The sequence below is a fragment of the Chanos chanos genome, chromosome 16 (genome assembly GCF_902362185.1).
Source record: "Chanos chanos chromosome 16, fChaCha1.1, whole genome shotgun sequence".
In the NCBI taxonomy this organism is placed as follows: domain Eukaryota; kingdom Metazoa; phylum Chordata; class Actinopteri; order Gonorynchiformes; family Chanidae; genus Chanos; species Chanos chanos.
This window is the reverse complement of record NC_044510.1, coordinates 16,799,114-16,811,613: the sequence shown is the minus strand read 5'-3', so window position 1 is coordinate 16,811,613 and position 12,500 is coordinate 16,799,114. Positions and strand designations below refer to the sequence as shown.

The 12,500-nt window shown below is 45.2% G+C and overlaps 2 protein-coding genes across 2 annotated transcripts in view; both read right to left on the bottom strand.

The window, feature by feature from the left end:
• LOC115829842 (trinucleotide repeat-containing gene 6B protein-like) overlaps nt 1-9,477 on the bottom strand; it is a 14,625-nt gene extending 5,148 nt beyond the window's left edge. Inside the window, 15 exon segments of the mRNA XM_030794009.1 lie at nt 1-110; nt 285-446; nt 740-947; nt 2,012-2,083; nt 2,584-2,721; nt 3,112-3,228; nt 3,270-3,503; nt 3,609-3,683; nt 3,830-4,017; nt 4,189-4,344; nt 4,471-6,858; nt 7,002-7,358; nt 7,633-7,654; nt 7,896-7,983; nt 9,309-9,477. The exon segment at nt 1-110 is cut by the window's left edge and continues 58 nt beyond it. Of these exon segments, the coding sequence (XP_030649869.1) occupies nt 1-110; nt 285-446; nt 740-947; nt 2,012-2,083; nt 2,584-2,721; nt 3,112-3,228; nt 3,270-3,503; nt 3,609-3,683; nt 3,830-4,017; nt 4,189-4,344; nt 4,471-6,858; nt 7,002-7,358; nt 7,633-7,654; nt 7,896-7,952 (4,284 nt within the window). The 5' untranslated portion in view covers nt 7,953-7,983; nt 9,309-9,477.
• Nucleotides 9,478-10,717: 1,240 nt separating this feature from the next.
• The window catches only part of LOC115829274 (caspase recruitment domain-containing protein 10), a 16,475-nt gene continuing 14,692 nt past the window's right edge, over nt 10,718-12,500 (bottom strand). Inside the window, 6 exon segments of the mRNA XM_030793328.1 lie at nt 10,718-10,922; nt 11,145-11,260; nt 11,569-11,687; nt 11,797-11,955; nt 12,169-12,271; nt 12,369-12,435. Of these exon segments, the coding sequence (XP_030649188.1) occupies nt 10,718-10,922; nt 11,145-11,260; nt 11,569-11,687; nt 11,797-11,955; nt 12,169-12,271; nt 12,369-12,435 (769 nt within the window).

Sequence of the window (12,500 nt, the reverse complement as noted above, 5' to 3'; positions counted from 1 at the left end):
CCAGTTGTCAGCAAGAGCATGTGGGGATGTCCCCACACCATCACCTCCCAGCAGCTCAAACTGGGAGTATGGAGAACTTCCTCTGAACTTTACTGGACCAGGCATAGGGCCTAGAGACAGCAAAAAAAACCAAGACAAGCTTACACAAAGTGATAAGGGTGCACCATTTACACATGATAAGTGTTAAAGTTTTTTTTTTTCCCCACTGGTTGAGATGCAAGCTTTTAAACACGTTTCACAGCTAAAGGCAGCGCTTGTGTAGAGCAGATGATGGCAGCCCGCACCATTTTTGTGAAGAGCAGGGTCTGGTGGTGAGGGGGCTAATGTCTGGTTCTCCACCATCCACTTGTAGCGAGATTGCTGTCCGCCTGTATCTCGCCCACCCCCGACAGACCCCAGGCCTGGGCCTGGATCCAGCCCAGATAAACCCCCACCAGTACCCAGCCCTGACGAGGGGAGAAGACAATAACAGGCTGAGGCAACGTGAGATGAACCAAACTGTGTTTGTGTTTGTTTTTATTTTATGCTATCACATGACAGGATAATCCTGGAGAAACAGGATGTTTCAAAATAAAGCAGCAGCCGATGATTAAAGCGAGTGGCCTGTTGCCAGAGCAACTGTGAATTTCAAGCTGTTTCTAATTTAACAAAAGAGAAGCAGGTAGCAATTGATACTGCTCTGGATGTCTACGGAAAAACAGTGTGTTTGGGAGGGGGCAGCTGGTGAGACCTCACTAACCTGAAAATCCGCCCTGTGTTTTGGCACTGAGATCGGCTAGAGATGGGTGGAGGAGCGGGTCACCCATGGGGTGTCTCTGTGGCCCCCCTCCAAAGTGAGAAGGAGATGGTTTGGAGCCACCAAAACTGTTACCACCTATTCCAAATGACTGTTGCTGTTGCTGTTGCTGCTGCCTCTGCTGCTGCAAAATAGCCATGATCCTGGCCAACTACGGACACGGAGAGGAGAGAGAGAGAGAGAGAGAGAGAGAGAGAGAGAGACAACATGACGTACGCGTAATGTGAAGGGACAGAGAAGGAAAAAGACGCCCGTGGTTTTCCACATGTTCCGAGTTCTGAGACGATCTTGAACTGGGCAGCAGGCTACAGAAGTCTCTAAGTAGTCTTTGGAACTTAGCAAAATCTGGCGCCTGAGTGGCCGTCACTGTAGCAGAAAAATCTGAGCCCGCTATTTCCAATAGGATGGTCACACTTCACATTCAGAAACCTTGAAAATATTTTGTCAGGATATACATTTGCGATCTCTGACTTATATGCAACCATCTTTTTTTATGTATTTCTTACAATTCAACACCTACTTTTCAGGACACAGTGTGCTGTGCATTAGTTAAGACAGTGGTATATTAGTTGGGACAGGGGTATATTAGTTGGGACAGGGGTATTTTAGTTGGGACAGGGGTATTTTAGTTGGGACAGGGGTATTTTAGTTGGGACAGGGGTATGTTAGTTGGGAAAGGGGTATATTAGTTGGGACAGGGGTATATTAGTTGGGACAGGGGTATATTAGTTGGGACAGCGGTATATTAGTTAAGACAGCGGTATATTAGTTGGGACAGGGGTTTAATAGTTGGGACAGGGATATATTAGTTGGGACAGGGGTATATTAGTTGGGACAGGGGTATATTAGTTGGGACAGGGGTATTTTAGTTGGGACAGGGGTATTTTAGTTGGGACAGGGGTATATTAGTTGGGACAGGGGTATATTAGTTGGGACAGGGGTATTTTAGTCGGGACAGGGGTATATTAGTTGGGACAGGGGTATAATAGTTGGGACAGGGGTATGTTAGTTGGGACAGAGGTATATTAGTTGGGACAGGGGTATATTAGTTGGGACAGGGGTATATTAGTTGGGACAGGGGTATATTAGTTGAGACAGGGGTATATTAGTTGGGAAAGGGGTATATTAGTTGGGACAGGGGTATATTAGTTGGGGCAGGGGTATATTAGTTGGGACAGGGGTATATTAGTTGGCTTTCAGAGGGAGGCGCTGTACCTGTTGTGGATCATGCTGCTGGCGTGGGGGTTGTGGAAACTTCCTCTGGCTTTGCAGGAGGAGCTGACAAGCCTTAGAGAGAGATCAAAGAAAAAAGGAGATGATACATCAGACCAAACACACCACTGAAAGATAAGCCCCGACAAATACACAAGCCCAAGTGTATGACACAGTGCACTATCCATGCTAAACAAGCATTAAAAAGTGCGTTTAGAGAATTAAAATGATCTAAACTACTTGTTTAAGACATGGGCCTATGCACTTAACAACACAAGGTAAGCACTGATCTCCTAGGGTAGTCCAAAGTATATTCCCAAACAGTTCTATCAGCTGCTGCTGTACACTGAAGTCTTGTTTATTATTAATAATAATAATAATAATAATAATAATAATAATAATAGTAATAATAATAAGTTTATTTAGAGCCCAATATCACTATTTATAGTCTCAAAAGGCTTTACATGTTTATAAGTCAAATCAAAATTATATTATCAATAAGTTAGAGGAAATAGATAAGTCTTTAGTTCTGTTTTAAATGTCTGAATAAAGTTGTTTCAAGTCTCAGTATTTACCAACTGGAACTGCTGCATCTGTGGGTGAATGCCACTGAGCATGGCTAAGTGCTGTGGGGAGAGAGGAGGAGGGAACAGGCCACCCCCAACCATGTTTCCACTGGGCGCCGGCATCTGTTTCAGCATGGGACCTGGAACCTAGCACAGCCAACAGAGGTCACAATGATGACAAACATTGTTAAATGTGTTACAGAGACAATAAACACTACAACAACCAATATCCTGCATGAATGCATCATGCGCACTTGAAATTAACTTTGTCTTCTTTAAAAAGCAACAATTACAATTCTTTGAACAACATCAAACATGTAACCATTAATAAAATCAGCGTCAGTTTTCCCTCCAAAACCGTGTATAGGAACATATACACATTCATGCTCAACCCTCTCTTTGTCTTTGCTTTTCTGTTAACAAACGTTTCTTTCTCCTTAGCTTTGCTGTCGTGATTCTTCTGCTTTCGTCTACTGAGAAACAGCTGAACTGAAACAGTTGACAGCTCGTCAAAGAGAGAGCCAAGGAGCAGCATACCTGAGGGGATAGGAACTGATGAGGCACTTGGGCACGCATCCCTTGGGAAAGGTTCATGGGGTTGACACTGGGCTGGTGGATCCCACCTCTACCACCAAAAGCACCATGACCGCTCATCTGCACAAAGGACAGAAACCAGCTTGGGGTTCACGTATCACGACAAAACAAATGTGTCCTGCGTGGTAGTTTTTGGTAAATACTTGGTAAAAAAATAAATAAATAAATACAAATCAAAAAACCTTATCAAAGTAAGGCCCAGTCTCCCCAGGTCCAGCCTCTTTGGAATTTGGTAAACGGAAGACACCTCCACCTTTTCCTCTCTGCATGTCTCTGCTGAAGTCATTCATCCTTCTCTTGTCATTTTTATCCTGTGCAGTATTTGGGTTTTCATCCTGTAAACAACACCTGTATGGTCAGCTACGGCAAACAATTAGCACAGAGTAAAGTATTAGCTTACCACTATTAGCATTAGCTTACCACAATTAGCATTAGCTTACCACAATTCCCATATTTGAGAACTGTCGAGTCACAGGATTCATCCAAGAATCCCCACCGCCACCCCTCTGAGTAGCCTAGATTAAAGATTAACAGATTAAAGGGGAGTACATCACACACTTTACAGGCAAACCAAAGCATTAGACGCGCAAACAGATCTTAATGTCTGCCGTCTCAGACTTTGAGATCTTAATGTCTGCTGTTTCAGAGTTTGACTCTGTACCTTGGTGTTGCTCCTTTTGTTTCCATGTCCTTGCCCCCAGTTCCCAGAGCTGTAGGAGGGGTTGCTTCCCTGGGAGACCCTGTTGTTCCACATGCCTGTCCCTCCATCTTCCTCATCCCAGCTGTTGTGCCGGGATCCACTCATTGTACTCTCCGCTTCACCCCAACTTTCTTGCATAGACTTAGAACCTGCACAATTAACATCCAGCCAAGAGAGAGAAAAGCATCAGAGAACCAGTACTCACACAAAGTGAGATCATGTGGAGAAAAGAAAGAGAAATAACCCCATGGTTTCTTCTGAAAGTACATTACAGTACTGTACATGTACGTGAACATTAAGGTATATCAAAACAGACTTACCAGACTTAGCATGGGAGTTTCCCCAGCCACCTCCTTTCCCAGGCTCTTCTGGCTCTCCCCAACCAGCTGGGGCATCGCAAGCCTTCCCCCAGGCAGAGGTGCCATTGTCCATAGTTTGGTCTAATGTGGTACCACTCCTTCCCCAAGATACAGGTACTAAAAAGTATGATATGCTCAAGTTAAGGGCAGTGTCATATCTGAGGGGGATAGAAAAAACTTTAAAACATTATCACCTCAGAATCCGCTTTGTTTAACACAAGAAATTGATCTGAAACACCTTACCAGAGCTTTTGTCGTGGTTAGCAGAAACTCCAGGCTGCCTCTTAGGGGGTTGTTGATGCTGGGACTGGCCTTGAGAACTGTTCTTGTCCCAGAGATTCACAACTCTGCTATTGCTATGACTGGGGTCACCCCAAGCAGAAGTGCCATCATCAATTTCCATCTTTCGGCTAAGGGACTGTGGCGACGGTTCCTCCCAACCGCTAGGCTCAGAAGGGGAGGACACATGGGGCATGGGGCCAGACGTCCAACCCGAGCTTTGGTTTGGGAAAGGAGGACCTCTTTGTCGCCCTCTGCCCTCTTGCAAGGCCCTCAAGTTGGTTGCTGTCTCTGATTGTTGCTGCTGATTTGGGGATTTAAGTGTGATTGATTGGTTGTTTGGTATCTGTGATGGGTTTGGCTTGTCTCCCCAGCCCTGGGGTGATTTAACACCCATATCGCTCCCACTTCCCACCCAGCCTTTCCTCGGTTTTCCCTCATCCCAGCCACCCCAGGAACCATCATCCAGGCTGCCTGCAGAACTCCCGCCGACACTTCCACGCCCGTCTCTCCAGCCCCCACTACCTAGATCTCTTTGCTCCCACTCGCTTCCACCACCTGTTCCCCAACCTCCTCCATCTTTTTTCAACTCCTTCCATCCGCCGATCCCTTTATCTTCCTTACCATCACCCCAGCCACTACCTTCCCCACCCGCAGGGGTACTCTTCTCCCCATAATTACCCCAATCTCTTCCTTTCCCATTTCTTCCCTCCTCTTTGTGCTCTCCCCACTCTTGAACCTCGCTCCCCCACCCCTGGGTTTCTCCTGCTCCAGTACCAGCCTTCCTTCCCAGGTTGATCACCAATCCTTCAGATTTCTGCATGCTGGGGTTGTGAGGCATGGAGTCATCTCCTTCCGTCCTGCCTCTTCTTGAATTTCCACAAGCAAATCCTGTAGACAGCATTCCAAAGGAGGAAGGGTTTTCAGTCGAAGAATTAGTGGTCGAAGAAGAATTTGCAGAGGCACTGCGCCCACCTTCTTCTGTCTCAAGATCCCAGGCTACATTCTGCTGAATCTGGGTCTGCCCCCAGCCACTGTTGCAAAGCACTCTGGGATCCAAGTCACTCCGACTGAGCATGTTCTCTAAGGCCACTTCTGGGTTATAGGACTTGCATCCAGGGTGGCTCTTGGCCTTATCACGGTGCTGATTGTGGGAATGTGTCCCCTCTCCACTGCTTCCCTGACTTTCCAACTCTCCAGCTGTCTCATCCCCTGCATCTGACCCTTTCTGATTATCTGGAGCCCTTGACATGATCGCAAAAGCTGCAGAGCCTGCTGAGGACTCCTGTGAATTGCCATCATTTCCTCCACAGTCACTGTGATTGCAGCTACCATCTTCAGTGACACTTCCAGCAACTGAGTTACAGGACCATCCTGCAGCTCTCGGCTCAGGCAAACTGCCTTCATCCTCATCCCATGCTCCCTGAGATACCCCAAAGGTATTACAGCTGCCTCCATTTCCCCGCCCCCAAGCTTCAACCCCCAACAGTCCTGTGCTTTCACCAGAGGTCCCACAACCCCACATTTTTCCACCATCTCGGGAAGATCCACTCTCTGATCCTTTGTCCCACGCATCTGTCTCCGAGGCACCTGGGTTTGAGTTTAAGGAAGGAGGAGGCAGTATTCCCCCTCCACAGTCTTTATCATCACCTTTTTGTTTTGGTCCTGCTTCATGCTCTGACTTTGTACCATCCCAATCATCAGTGTGCCCTTCATCCTGGCGGTAGTTTTCGTGTGCTTGATGCTGTTGGTTCGCTGGGCTCAACAGACTGAAATGGGAACCCTCAGTGGTAAGCTGTGATGAGGTCTCCTTCTCTGAGGCAGTTGCACCAATTGCTTCTATCCCATCTTGCATTGGGTTAGACCAGGGCGAAAGGGTGGAATTTGGATTTGAGTTGGCACCTGGGATCACACTGCTGGTGAAAAGAGGAGCCTCCTCAGTCCCAGAAGGAGGAGAGACTTTGGAACTTGCAGACAGAGCGCCTTCTCCAGCAGAGCTAACAACATCTGCCTGAGAGGAGAGCCCCCATGTAACACAGGACTCTGTGCCCTCACTTGCTGAAGAAGGACCATTTGGGTCAACATTTCCTAAACCGGTTCCTGACACCGTGGCCTCCTTCTGCCGTGTAGTATGTCCATCACACCATGAGGCACTGCTGTCCTGTCCTCCACTCTCCTGAATAGTGGGCCATGCCTCAAGATCTGAGCCATCCACCACTACTTGGTCCATGCCCTGAGAGGGGGGCTGGCCAGCAGAGCCCAAGCCCCATACGGAATTTGCATAAGTTGAAGCAGCAGAGGCAACAATTAACGTGGACGAGGAGTGAGGAGTGGTTGGATCTACAGTAGGATCTAAAGAGGATAGAAAATCCTTCATCAATGCATTGTCCAAACCACACGAGATTCATCCTAACATCCTAATCAAATACTGTTTTGATGCATATTTTACTTTTCTGATCACACTAAGTATGCACCTAGGCACTGGACCAACTCACCTAAGGTTTCGCTTGTGCTTGCATTGGGGTGCCCCTTCTTTGAGAGTGGGGGTGTGGTCTCCCCACTGTGGTTGCCCCCCAGAAGCATGCAGGACAGTGGTGGCTGGCCTCTCTTCAGTAACACTTTGTGGTCCTGCTGGCTGCGGAAACGGGGGGGAACTTCACGAGGCATATAGCGCTGGGCTCCGGAGGAGGACTGTCCGTTGGCCACAGCTGCCCGTTTTGCATTGTTCCCACCCTGAGCGGGGGCAGGGGAAACCCCAGTGGCAGAGCAGGGGGGTGATGCCGACGAAGTGCCAGGGAAGGCTGACAGACAGTTGAGTGCAGCTGGAGATGAGTCTGACAAAGGTGTTGATTCTGATGTGCGATCCCAAGGAGAGATAGAAATTAAACATGAGTAGATAAGAAACTAAACTGCCCGTTATAAGCGAAAATCATAGAGTATAGCCCACTGAACAATCAACTTTAATCCTTGCTCAAAATAGCCTAAAACGTGCAAAACTGAAGTCACAGACACACCAAACAAAAGTTTAACAAAAGGCATGACATGTCAAACAAGGAAGATGCATTGAACTATCCATCATACTGTCACTCAGTATGATCAAATTATCACAACATGTTTGAAACATACCTTCTTTTTTCTGTTCAGTAACCTGAAGAGAAAAAATATAGAATCCTTCAGTAATGCCTGAACATATAGTTTGATAGTTTAAATCAGTTTAAAAGCTTATTTTATGACTATAAATGGCCATGACTGTCTTCAGGCATCAACAATTTAATCAGTCTCAAACAGACAAATTGTGGTGTTCTAGTTCCTACATTAAGCTTCTCATAAAATTGCTGGATGACAGATTATCAAAAAGAGTTTTTTTTAAAGGAGCAATGACTGCATACCTTGTGAGAAGTGTCCTGTTCTCTTGTATCCTCTTTCTTCCTTTTCTTGTCTTCCATGAACTGCTGTTCCTGTTCTGTGGGCTCCTCTCTGGAACACAGCCAGGACCAGGGCATGAAAAAGCAGTTGCATCAAACGTCTACGTTAACGAATGGTCTTAAAAACTCGTGTTTACACTGAGTGGAGAAACAGTGTTTCATGCACTGTGTGTTTCAGTCAATAGAAACACCGGTTGTAACTGCAAACCTCTCATAATTACTATATAGGGTAAGCAGGCTCTAAGGAGATTCTAGGCCGAGAGGTAAGAAGATTTAATGTAATGACCTCAAACAATATGGGAGGCGCTTTGAAAAAGAAAAGTCAGCGTTTAAATGATAATGGTGCATCCTTCATGTAATGCAATTCGAACGCAAAACTAAACTACCTAGATAATTATGCTAAATATTTGTAACAAACGACTAAGCACTTCGCTTGATTTTAAGCGGCTCAACGGTGGCCTAGAGTGATGAACTAATCCCCAGACGGCCAGCCCAGTCGACTAAATATTATACGGAATTCCTCGGAACGTATTCATTACTAACATAACACTGACTAAACTTGCACCATGAAACCGAAACTGAATCAAGACTACAGCAACAAAGCGAAGCAGCTGATTAAATTTTATTTAGCAATTTCGCTAGCATAGCAAGCTACCAAACAGAAGTCATGCGATAGAACAGGCAACTTTGACCAACTTGGAAATGAAACGCTAAACACAAAGAAGAACGTTCGCTATCTAAATTTGACTTAAACGATTAAATCAAATACTGAAACAACCTAACTGTGCATTGTTACGCCGTTACGACAATATAACATCAGCTGCTATGCATTTTACACGTTCGACACTAAGATCCGAGCGAGCAAAACAAGAGGTTTCGAACTGTCACAGGCATCGTTGACAGTTGAGCTACTCTAGCAAACTCCGATAATACATGTTGTTAAGGAGTTAGATCCACTAGCAACACATTGCTTCTTTATAGACACCCACGAATATAAACCGATCTCCATGAGCAATGAAACGCATTTAAGTAAGATAACAATGTAATTACAAGTAAATCCTAACCAACGAAATGACACACTGTGCAGAGTTAGCTGGCTCGGACAGCTAGCAACTGGCTAGCAAGCTAAGTAGCACAGCTCGGTAGCACTACCAATTAGGTTAGCTAACACCAAAACAAAACTTAGGTTAGCTTGACGCACGAACCCAGCTAGGTTAGTTACAACAATTTGCGCGTTTGTTACGCTTGTTGCTTTGCAGGTGGATATTTCACAAACTAAAACGCAATCGCTTGCCACTGATTTTCAAAAGCATACATAATATTTCGTCTGTTCTTGCTAAGTGGAACTGTAACATAACCTAAGTGTTAGCGACATACCTCTAGAGTTAGCTGAAGAGGTTATGCTAGCTAAGGCATAGCAACTTGCTTGACTACTCGAAATAGCTGAAATCCAGGGAAGAAAAAACTCCACACGGTACGACGACTTTTGAGGTAAACAGATAAGCAATACACAAGTAAAAACAAAAATGACAAAGAATTAGGTAGATGTGCCGTGCTCCGTATTCTAAATCCGCAAAAATGTTGTCAACAGCTCATATCGGCCATTTTGCTGCGCTTTTGCTATGTTGTTGACGTGCAGGAAATTAGACGGGGGCGTTTTCGCATCGGGGCGGGGCCTCACCACGCGTCTTAACACCATAATAACAGAAGACGAAACAATTTACATAAATTTATTTTTAGGGCTTTTAAATAAATTCGCAGATATACAGAAGGATTCCGGATTTCATTCGAATTATGGGGAAATGTTATGTCGCACTCTTAACACACTTTTCTAATAAGATAATGAAAGTAACTTCTTGTACATTTTCAGCTTACGTGAGTACTATTTAGGATGACTTAGGTTAAATGTTACTCTCGTCTGTGTGGTCGTCTGATGTCTTATATGCAAGTGTTTTTCTCTTTTGTTTGTTTGGTTGTTGTTTTTTTTTCAGTCAGTGTAATCGCATGCGCACCGAGTGCGTTTGTACACAACTGTTGCATATTCCCAAGAACAATGCAGTCTACACCAGGATTATCAAATCAGTTTTATTTATATTTTGTCTGGATGAGCACAAGAGAGCTTTGAATGCTTGCAGTCTTAGATGATCATTCACAGTGTGGTTTCTGTCTGAATTCACTCTTTCTCAAAATCAAGATCACACGTCAGACATGCCTGGGCAGGAGCTATGGGCAAACGCCCCAACAAAACTTCAGAAAGCCCCAACTCATATCCAATCAAAACTAATCGCAAATAGCACCGGCGTGTGTGGACACTACGTGCAGAAAACGCACTTAAACTGAGTCACTGCTTTAAATCTACTGATTTTGACATAAACCCAGCCGCAGTTTCTACAGTGAATCACAATACACTTTGACAAGATTATAGTGTTTTCTTATGTTACTGACTCCTCTCAATGCCTTATTTTACCTCACAGATGTTTAATTTTCCTTTTCACAGTGACAGAGAACACATTATATTCAAATAAAGAATTCAAGATAAACTATTCCAGCACAAAAGTGTTATTATAAGGCATTATATATGTTAAGTTAACCAGTTAAAAACTCACACTACTATAGACAGGACGATAAAACCCAGTAGGACGAACTCTGGCAAAGATAAACCCGTTATCTTTTCTTTTCTGTTCTTCAGTCTATCCCTTTATCCCTGCATCCATCCACAGCTTTGGGGAGAACAGAAATGTTCAGTTGCAGTGTCTGGCCAAGGTATAGGCTATTTCCAGGCCGATTTACTGAAACCTGTCAGGCTCGACCCACACTAGCGTCCTCTGCTGACACTGAATGGCATTGCGGACAGCCTCCAGGAGTTCCTCGGTGCAGCTCCATGTCCCTGGCTCCAGCGTGTGGTATAACAGGGGAAGAGTCTCCAACTGCAGCTCCTCTGCCTGGCACACCTCCATGACCCCGTCCTCCACACGCTCCGGCAGGAGCTTCCTGTTTACATGGAGACATTTAACAGTCTGAGGAGCTGAACTTAATATGCCTTGTTCCAAAGGCTTTATCTGATATCATGATTATGAAATCTTCCCCAACTAAAATCAAGAACATCAAAATTATAAACACAGGCAGAAAGACACACATATGCACAAAAACAGACACACACACACACACACACACACACACACACACACATACAGAGTGCTGCAAGACACTTACTTAAATTTTCTACCCTTCTTGTCTTTGGGTTTGATGTGGATGATGATGGGGTAGATTCCATGTTTCAGAAGAGCCTCTACACTGGACACTCCCAGCTCCAGCAGACAGTGTTTATCCTGGCAAACAAAGAGACAATCTTTTTCACATCTCTGATAGTGTGGGTGTGCATATGAGAGAGTATGACTGTGAGCATGGGTGTGTGTGTGTGTGTGAGTATATGCAAAACAAACGTGTGTGTCTGCGTACATGTGTGTGCATGCATGCGTGTGCATGCATGCGTGTGTGTTTGTACTGTATATGAAGGGGTGTTTGTGTGTGTGTGTGTGTGTGTGTGTGTGAGTGTGTGTGCATGTCTCTGCATGTGTGTGTGTGTGTGTGTGTGTGTGTGTGTGTACTGTGCTTTACATGCATTAGTGAGAGTCACCTGACTGATGATCTCTTGTATGGACTGCAGTTTGATTCCCAGTGTTTGGCCTTGCCCTGTGTTTGATGTGTTCAGAAGGAAAACTCTCCTGTCCTGTTTCTCTGTAGGCTGAATGGGTTCTACACACACACACACACACACACACACACACACACAGAAACACTCTTACCATACAGCACCATATACTGTAACACACACAATAAAGTGTGTGTGTGTGTGTGTGTGTACCTGGTTGGCAGGTGTTGAACAGCAGGCCTGATTTAGCAGGCTGTAGTAGTCTTTCTATGAGGCCGTGAGAGAGGAGAGAAGGAGAGAAGATCACTGGTCGCTTGCTTTTCACCTGGATGGGCTGGACCACACTGTAAGGAATCAGGTGATCTTCATGACCTGGATCACAGACACACACACGCACACACACACACACACACACACAGATACGGCGAAGGAGAGAGAGAGAGATATGGATATGTAGAGAGAGAGTTAGATACATTAGATATAGACATAGATATATTACTTTATCTGAGCTAACTAGAATGATCCAGAGCATTGTATAAGCCAGTTTACAGAGGGAATGTTAGTTGACTGGTGGGAGAGGCTTACGATGACTAAGAGTGTACAGGACGTGAGTGGATGAGCCAGTCCGTTGGCCATTTGGAGACACTGCCTTCACAAGCCGGACACGCTCCCTGCGTTTCTTACCAAACTGCAACCGAACAGGCAGAGAGAGTGGAAAGGATTTACAGGCATTGGCTAAAAGAGGGTCATTTGTGTGTAAAGATGAAAGACTGAATGATACCAACCTTTTTCTTATAGTCTTTTTGTCGTACAGACAATGAGCGCAACTTCACCAGCAACAACTGCTGCGCTCTGAGAGAGACACGGGAGAGAGAGAGAGAGACAGAGAGAGATAGACAGAGAGAAAAAGAGAGAGA